Source organism: Hylaeus anthracinus, unplaced genomic scaffold (genome assembly GCF_026225885.1).
Source record: "Hylaeus anthracinus isolate JK02 unplaced genomic scaffold, UHH_iyHylAnth1.0_haploid 11997, whole genome shotgun sequence".
NCBI lineage: Eukaryota > Metazoa > Arthropoda > Insecta > Hymenoptera > Colletidae > Hylaeus > Hylaeus anthracinus.
In genome coordinates this window covers 7001532-7013871 of record NW_026534344.1, presented here as the reverse complement: position 1 = coordinate 7013871, position 12340 = coordinate 7001532, and the positions used below count along the sequence as shown (strand labels likewise).

The following is a 12340-nucleotide window of genomic DNA, read 5'->3' as shown; positions in this document are numbered from 1 at the left end:
ATTCTTGAATATAATAACAAGAATTAGATGAAACATGTATAATAAAAAAAAAATAATAGTAATTTTTGGTAATTGCTGTTTTCTTCGTTCAGATATTCTAGAAACATAAAATTTAATTTCGTTTATATTTCATTTTACTAAATACTTTAATAAAAGCAGTTTTTTTCGCATATAATTCCTGACAGTTTCACTAGAGATCTGAATGTTTATCAACAGTTTTTAATATTCCCTCGAATTATTATGGTCCTGTAATTGGACGTCATATTCAATTAAGTAAAAACTGCTCAAGCAATTTTTCGTTCATGCTACATATTTGACAAGAAATACCTTTTCTCGTTTCCAGGGAAGTGTAGAAAACAGAGCACCAACGTTGCTTTTTCTTCCCATTCCCAGATAATGTAGACGGTTTTCGAATGTTTCCGCTAGACTTCTCTCCCGTCCATAAAAAATGTATCCTCGGCCACGTTGTTACGATGTTGGTTCGTTTGTAGGCATCATTTGGAGAACGACGCAGCGTTGTTTTTCCCAGGTATCCCTCGTTTTTCGCTCGATGTGGTCCCTCTTGTGCCAACCTTCCATAAATAACTTACAAGATAGGTTTGGGCACATTCGTTACGCAATGATATCATTTATTATTGATCCCCGCCATGCGTGAAGAATTCATGAAGCGCGCAGTGGTTCAAGGTGTTTCTTCCAGGTTTACGACTCGACCTTTCGTTAAGTGAATATTTCTTTCAAGAGATTAATTGTTTGCGTGATAACCATCGAACTCTGCCTACCCACAGACTTTCTCAGTTAAGAAATAATTCTGATATTATACCTCTGGGGTAGAATAGAATTCTTATTTCTGAATGTAATTCAAGATCGTTTATTTTTGGGAGAATGTATTTTTGATTCTCCAATTGTTATTGTATTTGTGTAACTGGAACAATTGAGAGATTAAATAGGAAACAAATGAATTTGATAAATTATCAAAATAATTTCTTGCTGCTCTATAAAATAAATATTATAGTATATATTATTACTCATAATATATTTATTTTTATATACTATTTTGCATATATTATAGATAATTAAAGCAATTCGTATATTAATTAAGTAAATGGCACAAGTCTAAGTACGGCATTTTGAATATTAACAATATTCTGTCAGGGAATATGATCTTACGCTGTCATTCGTTAAAAACTCTAATCAATATTATCCTCTGGTCGATGGTCAGTGCCAAGAGGGTGAATTATTCGGAATTCGCTCAAAAACTGAATCAGAATAAACACAAAGTATAAAGAGTACAACAAATATCCATACGACTTTCGAGCCACGGCACCCGTAATGTTTAAATAAATAATAGTAGCTATTAACGAGCACAACAGGAAAGCGAAACAGCCAGGTGCCATGTCGCTCATTCTCATCTTCGTACGGTGATTCGGGTGTTGACTGGCAGCTATTCCGTAAGTTAGTCCTAATCCCAACAGTGTATTGAACATCGGCCCGCCAAAACAGGCTGCATATCCCATTCGTGGAAATCCCTGCCTGGCTATGGCAATGTTTGATATCATATCTACAAACAAACATCATCTGGCATTAGACAGCAGTTATCATTAAGGATGAATTGGTGCTGCTGTGTTCAGACACTATCGGAGTTACCGTTAGAAATTCCTTCCTAAATAATTTACAATCTAGTGGTAGGATTCTTTAAATTTAATTGGAATAAAAGAAATTAAATGTTGGACACAATTTGGACAATGAGGAATACTTTAACAGAATTTTCAGTGACTACATTTTTTTCAATTTTGTACTTGAACGATGCATTCACTCAAACATCATATTTCACATTTACTTGCAATCACGTGTCCTCTCATTTAAAATAGAAAATTCTATACCACCTGGTGCATTATTAACAAACAAAATTCTAAGGCCCCTTTTGAACAATCCTTTAGGTAAAAACAACCCATTCGGTCCTTCTGAATGATATCGATACTAGAAAATATTCGGAGCAACAAAAGTGAACCACTTTCAGCCGATGATTTTAATCAGTATCGGAAATGTACGTTTGGAGGGTTGAAAATGGACGATTTCAGCCAGCTCCTTGTAGCGCTGGAACGCAAATTGCGCACAAATTTAGGTTCTATTGTAACAACGTGTTTCGCCACTCACCGCCCACGCTGTTGCCCCACGCAAGGAACGTGATACCGAGCATGGCATCTGATATACTGAAAGCGTATCCTACGCATTGGAGAACTGCCATCACCTCCCCGGCTACCAAATAGACCGTCAGCATGGCGGCCAGAAATCCCGTAAATGCAAAAACCTACAATTAATAGGTCGCCAGCGACAACGGGTGAACGTAAGAGGTCATCGAGTGCGAATAGTCGGCGCGAGTCACGAAAAGGTAGAAAAAGTGCTCACATTATGGTACTTCGGTATGCGATCCACGTGGGTTATTAGAAACACAGTTACACCAAATGCAGTGCCAAGAACGAGGAATATCGGCAGTACTGGAACAGGGCCAATGTGTCCGGACCAGGCTGCAAAAGGAAGGCGAAAACGAAACAATGGTCAAGCTGACGAATCGCGGGCTTTCGAACCATTAACTGTATCGAGATCTTTTATTGCCCCCTTGATAACTGCTGCGAGAACTGGGTATACTGATGCAGCTAAAATTATTCATATGAAATCTACTAAAATGAAACGTGAACATTACCATATAATTATTTAGAATATCTACGGGATATTCAAAGTTTGTAGATGTATCAGATATTAAGAGACCTCATAAAAAGAAACGGAAAGCTTTTAAGAAACAGAGTTCTGAAAATTATTCTTCCTCAAGCTATATAAGATATAAAGTTTGTAAGTGCAATAGATGTTAACATACCTCATAAGAAGAAACAGAAAGGTTTTAAAGCTTTTAATTTAAAGGCTTTGATTAGTATGGTTAATCGAGTATCGCTTTTATTTACAAGTTTCAGTAGCACAGAGATTCACTTCAAGCAGTCGTAATATTTTCAGTTGGTCTCGAATCCATATTTCATATCGTTCCCCTTGCATATAGTGATTTCCCTTGGTTCCTTGGTCCCTGTACAGATTTCGAGTGACTCCGTACTCTTACTCAAATGCAGAAATGATATTCATTTTATGTACAGCTACGACAAACTAGGAAGAGTTCCATAACTTCGTAGCACGTGTAATGGAGCAGAGATTTACGTATGTAATTGCAAACAAAAAAAGTAAATATTACGAGAACGAATACTTTGATATTCAACTTGCATACAGACTTTTCATTTCTTTTTATGAGTGTTACTAACCAACGTTATTACTTGTCTACGTTCAACTCTGAAGTAGCCAATCGGTATAAATATTTTGTAAAATCATTTTATGCAATCATTTCATAAAATCATTTAGTAATGTCATTTAATAAATTGTTCTATAAAATCATTTTCCAATATTATCTAATCAAATTATTTAATAAAAACATTCGACGAAATCATATTATAAAAATAATTAAACGATGTCATTTAACATAAAAATTCCATAAAATAATTTTATGAAATGCGTATAAATTAAAACAGAACAGTACGTAATTATTAGGACTACGCCCAGTTAGAGTGAAAATTGTTTAAGAACACGATCGTAAAATAATGTGGAATGGAAGCAGTTTTCAGGAAAACGTAGCTTGAATTTTGCACCCCGTCCGGGGTTAATCTGTCCATTAAGATACAAACGTCTAGCAATTCGTTTTAATTCCAACTAAACACCGGCAATTTGTAAATTAAAAAAACAACGGGAGCTCATATTTCATTTTCAGTGCCTGAAAGTACGTCTAGGAAAGCTCGAGGTTTTATTAGCGGGAGGCAATTTATAACAGCAGCCGTAGAAGTCGCGACAATTAATACGACTAACCGTTTAATAGAAACAATGCCAACGTCGGTGTCACACACAGCTGGAAGCAATTTAGCAGCTTGGACCAGCCTTTCTTTGCGGCAGTCGGGTTCACAAGTGGGATAAATAACTGAAGTAAGAACATGACAGGTGCACGGATAATTAAAATAAATTTAAAGATCCGGTTTGCATTCATCCAATCCTCTCTGCCTATCGGATTAACATCGTACAGGAATTCTCTGAAGAGACCTTCCGGTCTATCAACGTCTTCTTCTTCTTCCGATTCCGCTATTCTCACATTCGTGCGCCCTTTCTCCCTTTTCAACTCCGTGGCAATCGCGACATCTGTTACGTAAAAAACACACGTAAGACATACTTGACATACAAACACTGATACGTAGACATTTTGATAGGTATAGTGTATAGTTTTACGAGTAATACGATAGTGTATAGTTTTGTTTGACTTTATGGTATTTAATTATTTATAAATGATAGATTCGTCACGTATACATTTGAATATTTAAATAACAACGCAAATTGGAGATAATGAATTTTACATTTTAGGACTATAGGGTCAACATGAAACATCGACTGATATTAAAAGGTCGAGTATGTCCGTTGAGAGTTAGGAAAATTTAAAAGCCACCGAATGAACGAACTTTTCTTCAATAATGTGGAGAATCGCGAAATGAATGAGTCCTATTATAAAAATGAGAAAAATTAGAAAATGACGAGGTTAGATAGAAATTTTAAATTGAGAAAGTGCAGTCCTCTGCGAGGACCAAGTTCTGCTAAGATTTTCTTTATTGTCCCCTTTCTAACAAGGCAAGTATCTTCCACCTTCGGGAGAATAAAGTTCACTCTGGTCTTTCTTAAAAAACTTCACCGCTAAATCGTCAGTGACGTCCACTATTTTCCCGGCGCAGTGGTCTCCGCCGACGTCATTTTTTGCCTCAGCAACGCTGAATTGCACCAATACCCAGTTTGCAATACAGAAGTGACCAACGTGAAAAAAGAAAATCAAAGACGCTAGGTGTTCCCGAGCTTTCTTTATCCGAGCAAGCTTTTACGGTGGCTTCATCATGAACAGATAAGTCTTCCTCATCTTCCTCTGAACTGCTTTCAGCAATGTTCCGCTTCCGCACAGCTGATGAGCTTAAAACTTTTCATTTTCTTTTCCCAGGGACATTTTTTCTCTTCTGGTTACTTTTACAACTTCTTAGCTTTATCTGCGTTATCTGCTACATTTCCTTCTTTTGCTCCTGTTTCTTTTTCGCTTTTTCTAAACATCGGATAAATCATTCATCTGATGTCGTTGCAGATGCTAAGCATCAACGTAGGCTTACTTCAGTCTTCTGTTTATCAGAGGGTTCAGTTCGGTAATCTGATCGGCAAGTGAGGGTTGATGTTATATTTCAAAGGGTTTCTGCCTTTCGCAGACTGTGGCTTTCGAGGGTCTTCGAACAAAACGAGATGGACCTTTTGAGAGAACGATAGTGACTGAGCCTGGACTTTATGCTGCTTGCTGGCGTGGTACGTTTGATAGGGACACCAGATGGGCGTCAGGGATTCTGATAATCTCTTGAGAACTTTGTGCTGTACATTATATTCCTACTGAAATCTTACTGACATCTTGAAAACTCTTTGCTATGTCCCCAGTGCCTTGCCAGAGTCACAGTCTGAATAGATTTCAGTTGATTATCAAGAGTTCGACTCACGTTTTAGTTAGCTATCAGGATTTATACTAGTCTCTTGAGAACTCTGCTGCATCTGCACCTTAGGTGGGTTTAGTTGATAATTGGAATTTCTACTAGTCCCTTGAGAAATCAGAAGACTTACTGATATCTTGAAACCTCTTTTCAGCTGATTGCCAGGTGTTCAGTGCACGCTTTAGATAGTCATCAGGATTTCTACTAGTCCTTTAAGGTATCTCCATTGCATTATTAATGACTTATCCGAGAAATAGGTTCAGTAGAGATCTCAGTTGATCATCAGAAATCTTAAGTGTCTCGAGAATTGTGTTATGGACTCTGAGAGACTTCTTAGAGAGTTCAATGAAGTCTCCGGCTGATTGTCATGCATTTGAATCGTAATTGTTTTACAAAATTGGAACAATTTCAAGGCTCGAGCGTCTACACCTTATTTCTCGTCTTCGCTTTGAAATCATCTTGTCTGCCTTTCTTGGAGAGAAATACGATGTAACGTAATTTGGATATTGTAACAGATGCACCCTTTTTCGTTTAAATGTAAATTTGTAGATAATAATGAGTTCCTGGAATCTCGAGGAACTTGAACAAAGTTTGTCACATTTTTTAATCGACTTCAAAAAGGAGGAGGTTACTCAATTCGACATGTATATTTTTTTAATAGCATTAAGTGATTCGATTAAAACGCCCAGAATGTAGAAATTATAAAATGAATGACTGACTAAAAAGATTATGAATTTTCACAAAACTGACAGTGGGTAGTTATTGAATTTTGATTATTTTACGCTACCAGTAGTCGATCATTCTGAAAATTTGACTGAAATTTTTATTTCTCTTTCGTGCTTCACTGCTGGAATAAAATTTGAACGTCGAACATCTACCATGGATGAAATACTACCATATATGCATACTTTGCATACACGGATATTCATTTTTCACTCTTAAACACATATTTTACGCGCCATAAAAAGTATGCACTTTTTACTTATTTTGGATGCATCTTATTCGTAGTCTAGTCACACCCTTCTTTTTACGAGTTTCGAGGTAATTTTTATGATTTTTTTGCAGCCAAAGTACTCGACATAAATTTTTGAAATCTAGTACGTTCATTTATACATACATATACAAGATTCCTAATTGACGTCATAGATAGAAATGTTTTTTACATTTATGCAAAATTTGAGCTCGTCCATGGTATAAAAGATTATAACTTTGCCTATTTAAAAATTGTTTTCTGTTAAGCTAGTGCTATTAAAAAAAGGGACAAATTTTTTTCAACTTCCTTGAGATCCTAAGAACTCAATATCATCTGGAAATTGACATTTAAATATCTTAAAAACCTTAAGCAATAAGAATATTGAAGAATCTATTTTTTAAACTAGAAAAACAGAGTACTCGAAAAACCAAAGAATCTAGAGTCTTTGAATTCTGGAGTACAAAAAGAAACGAAAAGGCAAATAGAAACCCGACAAATGGAAATCCTAACGTTGACGAAAGTTTTTATGCAAACGGTGATCGAACATTCGAAAAGGATCCGAACAAAAGGAGGGAATAAAATGCCCTTCGGAGTACTTGGCGTCGAGTGGCCATATTTCAAGTCTAAGACGAGTTAAAGATTCATGAAAACGAGACGTTCAATTTTAATTTAATGGAATTCTGGATAACGAGTGATCAATCGTGATGGTAGTATGCATACCCAGCTTGATTCTCAGGCCATAAGCACGTTTTCTCATGGGAATCTTAGGAATGGTCGCTGTATCCTTGTTCGCCAAGTAAGCGCGCAGGACGTCTGGATCTGGTACACTTGGGATCCTGCCTGCAAAAGTATGTAAGGAAACCTTCGAGCGGAAGGATCGATAACTGCACTGGCGTAGTAAAACTCTTTTGCTTTCTCGACCCGACGCCGACGGATTGCTCCGAAATACTTCTAAACTTTGAGCAGATGCGCAATGATTGACTTCTGTTCCATACTAAGTACCGAAAAAAAAAGAAAAAAAAATATATACATGTCGAATTGAGTAACCTCCTGCTTTTCGAAGTCGGTTAAAAATAGAAAACACTGTGCATTCTGGATGTCAGGCATCTACCTCCAACACTCCGGCGCATTCTTTCGCTCGCTGTTGTTTTATTAACGTGAAGCGAATTCTTGTCTTTAAAACACTGCCATTACTGCTCGTTACAATTTTTCATTACTGAACAAAATTCTTCAAACGTTCCATTGCAATTCTGATGAAATTGTGCATCGTTTAAAGAATAGAATGGGTTATATCGAAAAGAAAAACCGAGATATATTTATTTCAGAAGATATACTAGTCAGACAATCATTTATAGGGTGATTAAAAATATACAGTTATAAACAGATTTTGTCTTCGTCTATTTAAAATTATATGTAGCACTATTGCCATTCAAATGAATATGCACTTTGATCGATAGTTCTTTTGTTTGATTTATATAATAATACACAATCTCGATAAAATGATAAAGAATTCATAATTTAACCGGAATTTTAGAGCCATTTTAATTGTTCCCAATTTATATCCCCTTTCATACTGATATTTTCCAGAATAATATTCCACTGCAGTCGCACTAAACTTTCGAATTTAAATTAGAGCGAAAGTTATTCTTTTAAATAGGTTCGGTGGAGATTTTAATTTAGGTATTTAGCTTAGGTATCTTGTAACAACAGTAGGCATAATGTAGTGAGCCTGAAGAAAAAGAATCCCTATTACTGACAGAACGATTTAGTCAATATTGAAGGTCAGTCGATCTCGTCAGGAACAATTGATTTATAATTGAGAATGAGTCAAGCACCCCTATGATGATTAACGTATTATTAGACCGATCAATCACACTGGGAAAGATTTAATTATGATTAAGAATCAGTCAATCACTCTTAAGATGTTTCGATCGTAATTGCAGTTCAATGAATCACCCCCAGAAAAAATTCAATTAAGAAACCTCATTGGCCATTGCATTTTTGAAAAAATCGCATGGAACGAAACGCACTTTTGAGGCTCGCCTCCCTGTTGTCGTACACCTGCATTGCTACCACCACTGCGATGAACAACACGTAGCAGAGAATGAAACCTGCAATTTAAATGTATCAGCATTAAAAAGCACCCCCGTGGCCGGTCGTTGCCAGAGGGGTGGCGTGCGAAAAAAGGTAATTAATTGTCGCTGAATCGCGATATGACACGGAAAAATTTTCGAGCGCATTGTAAATCTCCACCTAAGTTGGGGAACGGTCAGGAAGTATTTACTAATTGTGTACTATTTTGTTTGCCCGCCTGAGGGACGTTTTGTTCTCTCGTCGTGTGCCTGAAATGGCGTTCAAAAATTCATAACGTCGAAAAAACTCTGTGTTGCTCCAACGCTAACAATTTCATCCGATTTGCGCTCCTTTCTTTCGTAAAATGGCCTCTGGCCAGACTCCAGAGAGAAAAACTTAATCAATTAAAGAATGTAACAATTATAAAGGAACATCATATTGCTTTAATTGGCGTGTTTAGATGAAAGTTTCATGTATTTTATTTCGCAGACACGAGGACAGGAACATAAGGAAATAACTACGAAGAGTATATTTTTTTGTTTTCAAATTTTGCATTATTCAAAAGAAATGAAATCATTTTTTCTAAATATTTCTCAATGGACGAAATATTTTGGTAATCTTAAACACCAACATTGTATAAATTAACTTTTTTCCAATGCAATACTTTATTTTCTGTATTCGCAAAGAAATGTAAGTACCTTTTATTTCTGTTTCTTTTTTTTTTATTGTACGCATTCTTTTCTATTTATTTTGAACAAATATTTATTTACCCTAGACAAATCTTTTAAGGAAATTGAAAGAATGTACTCTTCGTAATATACTTTTCTTTTAATATTCCTCTCTAAATTCGTTTCAGTAAAATGAAACAGTAAAAGCTCACATTTAAACACAATCGCGCAATAAAAGTTCTACTTCCCCTTATTGCATTTTTAAAATCGCTGGGAACTGGCATACTTGTGAAATCGAGAGGAACGTTCAATAGACGGGGTGACCTCGGAAATGGAGTTCCAATTGTTTTGCGAAACCCCTTTAATTGTTTTCTTTCGAGCGATTTCAAATTTTCTTTCATCGATTTAACTCGGTCCAATGACGGTTCGTCTTTTTCCTTTCGTTCTTTTTTGAAGCTTATCGGGAAACCCGGCAGAAATTCGTCGGTGGCCAGATGGCGAGAAAGCCAACGGCCGAGATATCGCGGCTTTGCTTAATTAAATTCGCTCTGGAGTTATTGTTATTGCAGTATTAAACCGCGTACTTATGGCACCTCGTGGATAAATGTTTCCGTTTCCATGATGCGTGGCTTACTTGCAGTGCGAAACCCATATCACTTTTACCGCGATCGCCATAAATTTCTATCGAATGCGTGAAATTTTCTGTATTTCCCAAACTTAGTAGGGTCTAATAAGAATTTAAGAACTCTATTTAAGAATTAAATAAATAAATGGACATTTTAGACCTTTTGTAGTCGTAGTCATATATTAACAAAATTCTAAGGAGGCAACGATCACAGTCTATCTCGAATAGAAATTGAAATTTTAGCAATATGTGAGCGTAGGGAAACGTATTAAATTGTAACATAATAAGAATAGGGGTGAATGAAAACTTGAAAAATTAGGGCTCAGAAAATCCAGTGTTCGAGGAAGAACAGCTAATGTCATATGTCTCCAATGAAAAATGATCAAAATGCAATTAGATAACCTGACCTTCTCTTTTCAAATACTATTTATTAAATTTCTATTTATAGAACATAGTGACAGGCAGTACTGTATTGCTAAAGTATCGTGTACGTACTACAAGCTTCCCAAAGGTGAATAGTCTCGTCTCGCACGACGTAGCTGATCCAGCAGACCGAGATTATGTAGAAGCAGGCGTCCCTCATGAGAGGCTTTAGGTTGACTCGAAAAGGCTTGACCACTGCAACAGAGCCAGCGATGATCGCCGTCACGAAGACACCGGCACCGATTAATTCCGTGAACATTATTATCCCTTCGTCGCTGCCCGATACGATGGACGTGAAGATGTCAGGAGCCCCATTTCCGAATGCCAATATCGTCACTCCCGCTATATTTTCCGACAGCCGCATTACATCGGCGATCACCGCTAGTGACGGGCAGAAGCTGCACAGAAAAAGGAGGGTGGAAAAAGACAGGGGCCATCGTAGGGTTTTTTGGCCACTGATCTGTATGTATCGAAGGGTTGAGGTGGCTAGGGTTCTGTTAAGGCAAGTCGCGTGAAGTGTTAGGGTCCAGTTCTTGTAGCGTCGGATCTGTTCCTGAAGAAGTCATAGTTAGGAGGAGACTCCTTGTGGACCCATGAGTACCCTCGAAAACTTCGTTGGGAAAATAAAGAGTTTGAGAAGAGATGCGTTATAAAGTATTCACAATTTTCAACTCGATTGCTAAATCCTTCTATTAATACCGAGATTAATACCGAGGTTAATGCACACCTATTATATACACATATACATTTTTATAATTAGAGAGAGAAAAGCAATCTAATTTATCAATCAAATTAATTCTCTATTAAAAAAACTGTCATCCTGCTGTAAAAACATTGTTAATAATTAAGTGACTTTGAAACGAAGTTTGAAGTACACAAGTCAAATTAACCGGTTGGTAATTTTAGTATTAAATCGACCTATATAGTTGTAAGAACTGAATAGTTGAAAATATTTCACGACTTCATCCTCTACATTTCTTTTTTTATCTTAAAAATATTCATCTACCCTCTACCTGGCTATACTCTACTTCATTCTCTTCAACAATGCTTTAATTGTAATACAATAAATATCATTTGTGCACACATGACGGAGTACAAATTTAAAAAGTTTGAAAAAGTCTGCTTCTCAATATTAGTCGGATTTCTCAGTTTTGCTGTCCAATGGTTTCAGTTAGTCATATAGAAATCAGTGGTGTTAGGGTACATCTGTGGACGTGGTGGAAGGTCAGAGAGAGAAAGGGGGACACAGTGTAGCAGGGATTAACTTACAACGATCGAGGCTGCTCGATACTTGATTTCCGGACACGGAACAACATTGATGTTGCTTCTCGCCATTCGCTCCATTTAATATTTTATTTCCGGCCGTTCGAGTGAACCCCCCGTATGTACGCCGACGTTATCCTTTCCTCTATCGCGAATTGAATTTCGACGCGGCTGTATTTGTAAATGCAGCCGCTCGGTTCGCTAAATGAATTAGGGGCAAATCGGACTGAACGCGCTTTTGAACAGATTTCGATTAGATAGGAGCATGAAGTGAGGAGAAATGTGGCGAGGATTGGAAGTTTGATCCAAAACTCGAGATTAATTCTTTCCACGAATCGATAATGAAAGAAAGTACCATTATTGGAGGAAGTAAAGGTGGAAGCTTTCAAGAACTAAATCAATTTTTGTTATTTTTATTTGCTGACCTATAAGGAAAGAACATACATTGATTTGAGAAAATCCAGGTGATCCTTTTATGGAAAAAGTATATTTTTAGAATTTTTGATTACGTTCTGTTTATTAAAATGGGAGTGTATCAATTGTATACGTGTAGAATCAATTCGCATTTTGAATAAAATCACTTCGCGCAGAAGAATGTTCTTTTTCTTAATCTTGCTTTAAAATTAAATTAAATGGCATCTTGGTATTTTCATCTTCAGTTATTCTATATGCATTTTAGATTCGTTTTCTTCTAATTTTGTTTTACTTGTTTCACATTCGATTAGTATAT

General features: G+C 36.5%; 1 protein-coding gene across 1 annotated transcript; it reads right to left on the bottom strand.

Annotated features, from left to right (window-relative positions):
* Window positions 1-1068: 1068 nt before the first annotated feature.
* LOC128889571 (mitochondrial sodium/calcium exchanger protein-like) lies at window positions 1069-11750 on the bottom strand. The gene is made up of 8 exons (XM_054147294.1): window positions 11617-11750; window positions 10420-10745; window positions 8589-8669; window positions 7279-7398; window positions 3898-4221; window positions 2407-2525; window positions 2155-2308; window positions 1069-1558 (listed from the first exon to the last, which is right to left on the bottom strand). Exons 1-8 carry the CDS (start codon window positions 11661-11663, stop codon window positions 1188-1190), a joined length of 1542 nt encoding a protein of 513 aa, XP_054003269.1. The 5' UTR covers window positions 11664-11750; the 3' UTR covers window positions 1069-1187.
* Between the last annotated feature and the right edge of the window lie 590 nt (window positions 11751-12340).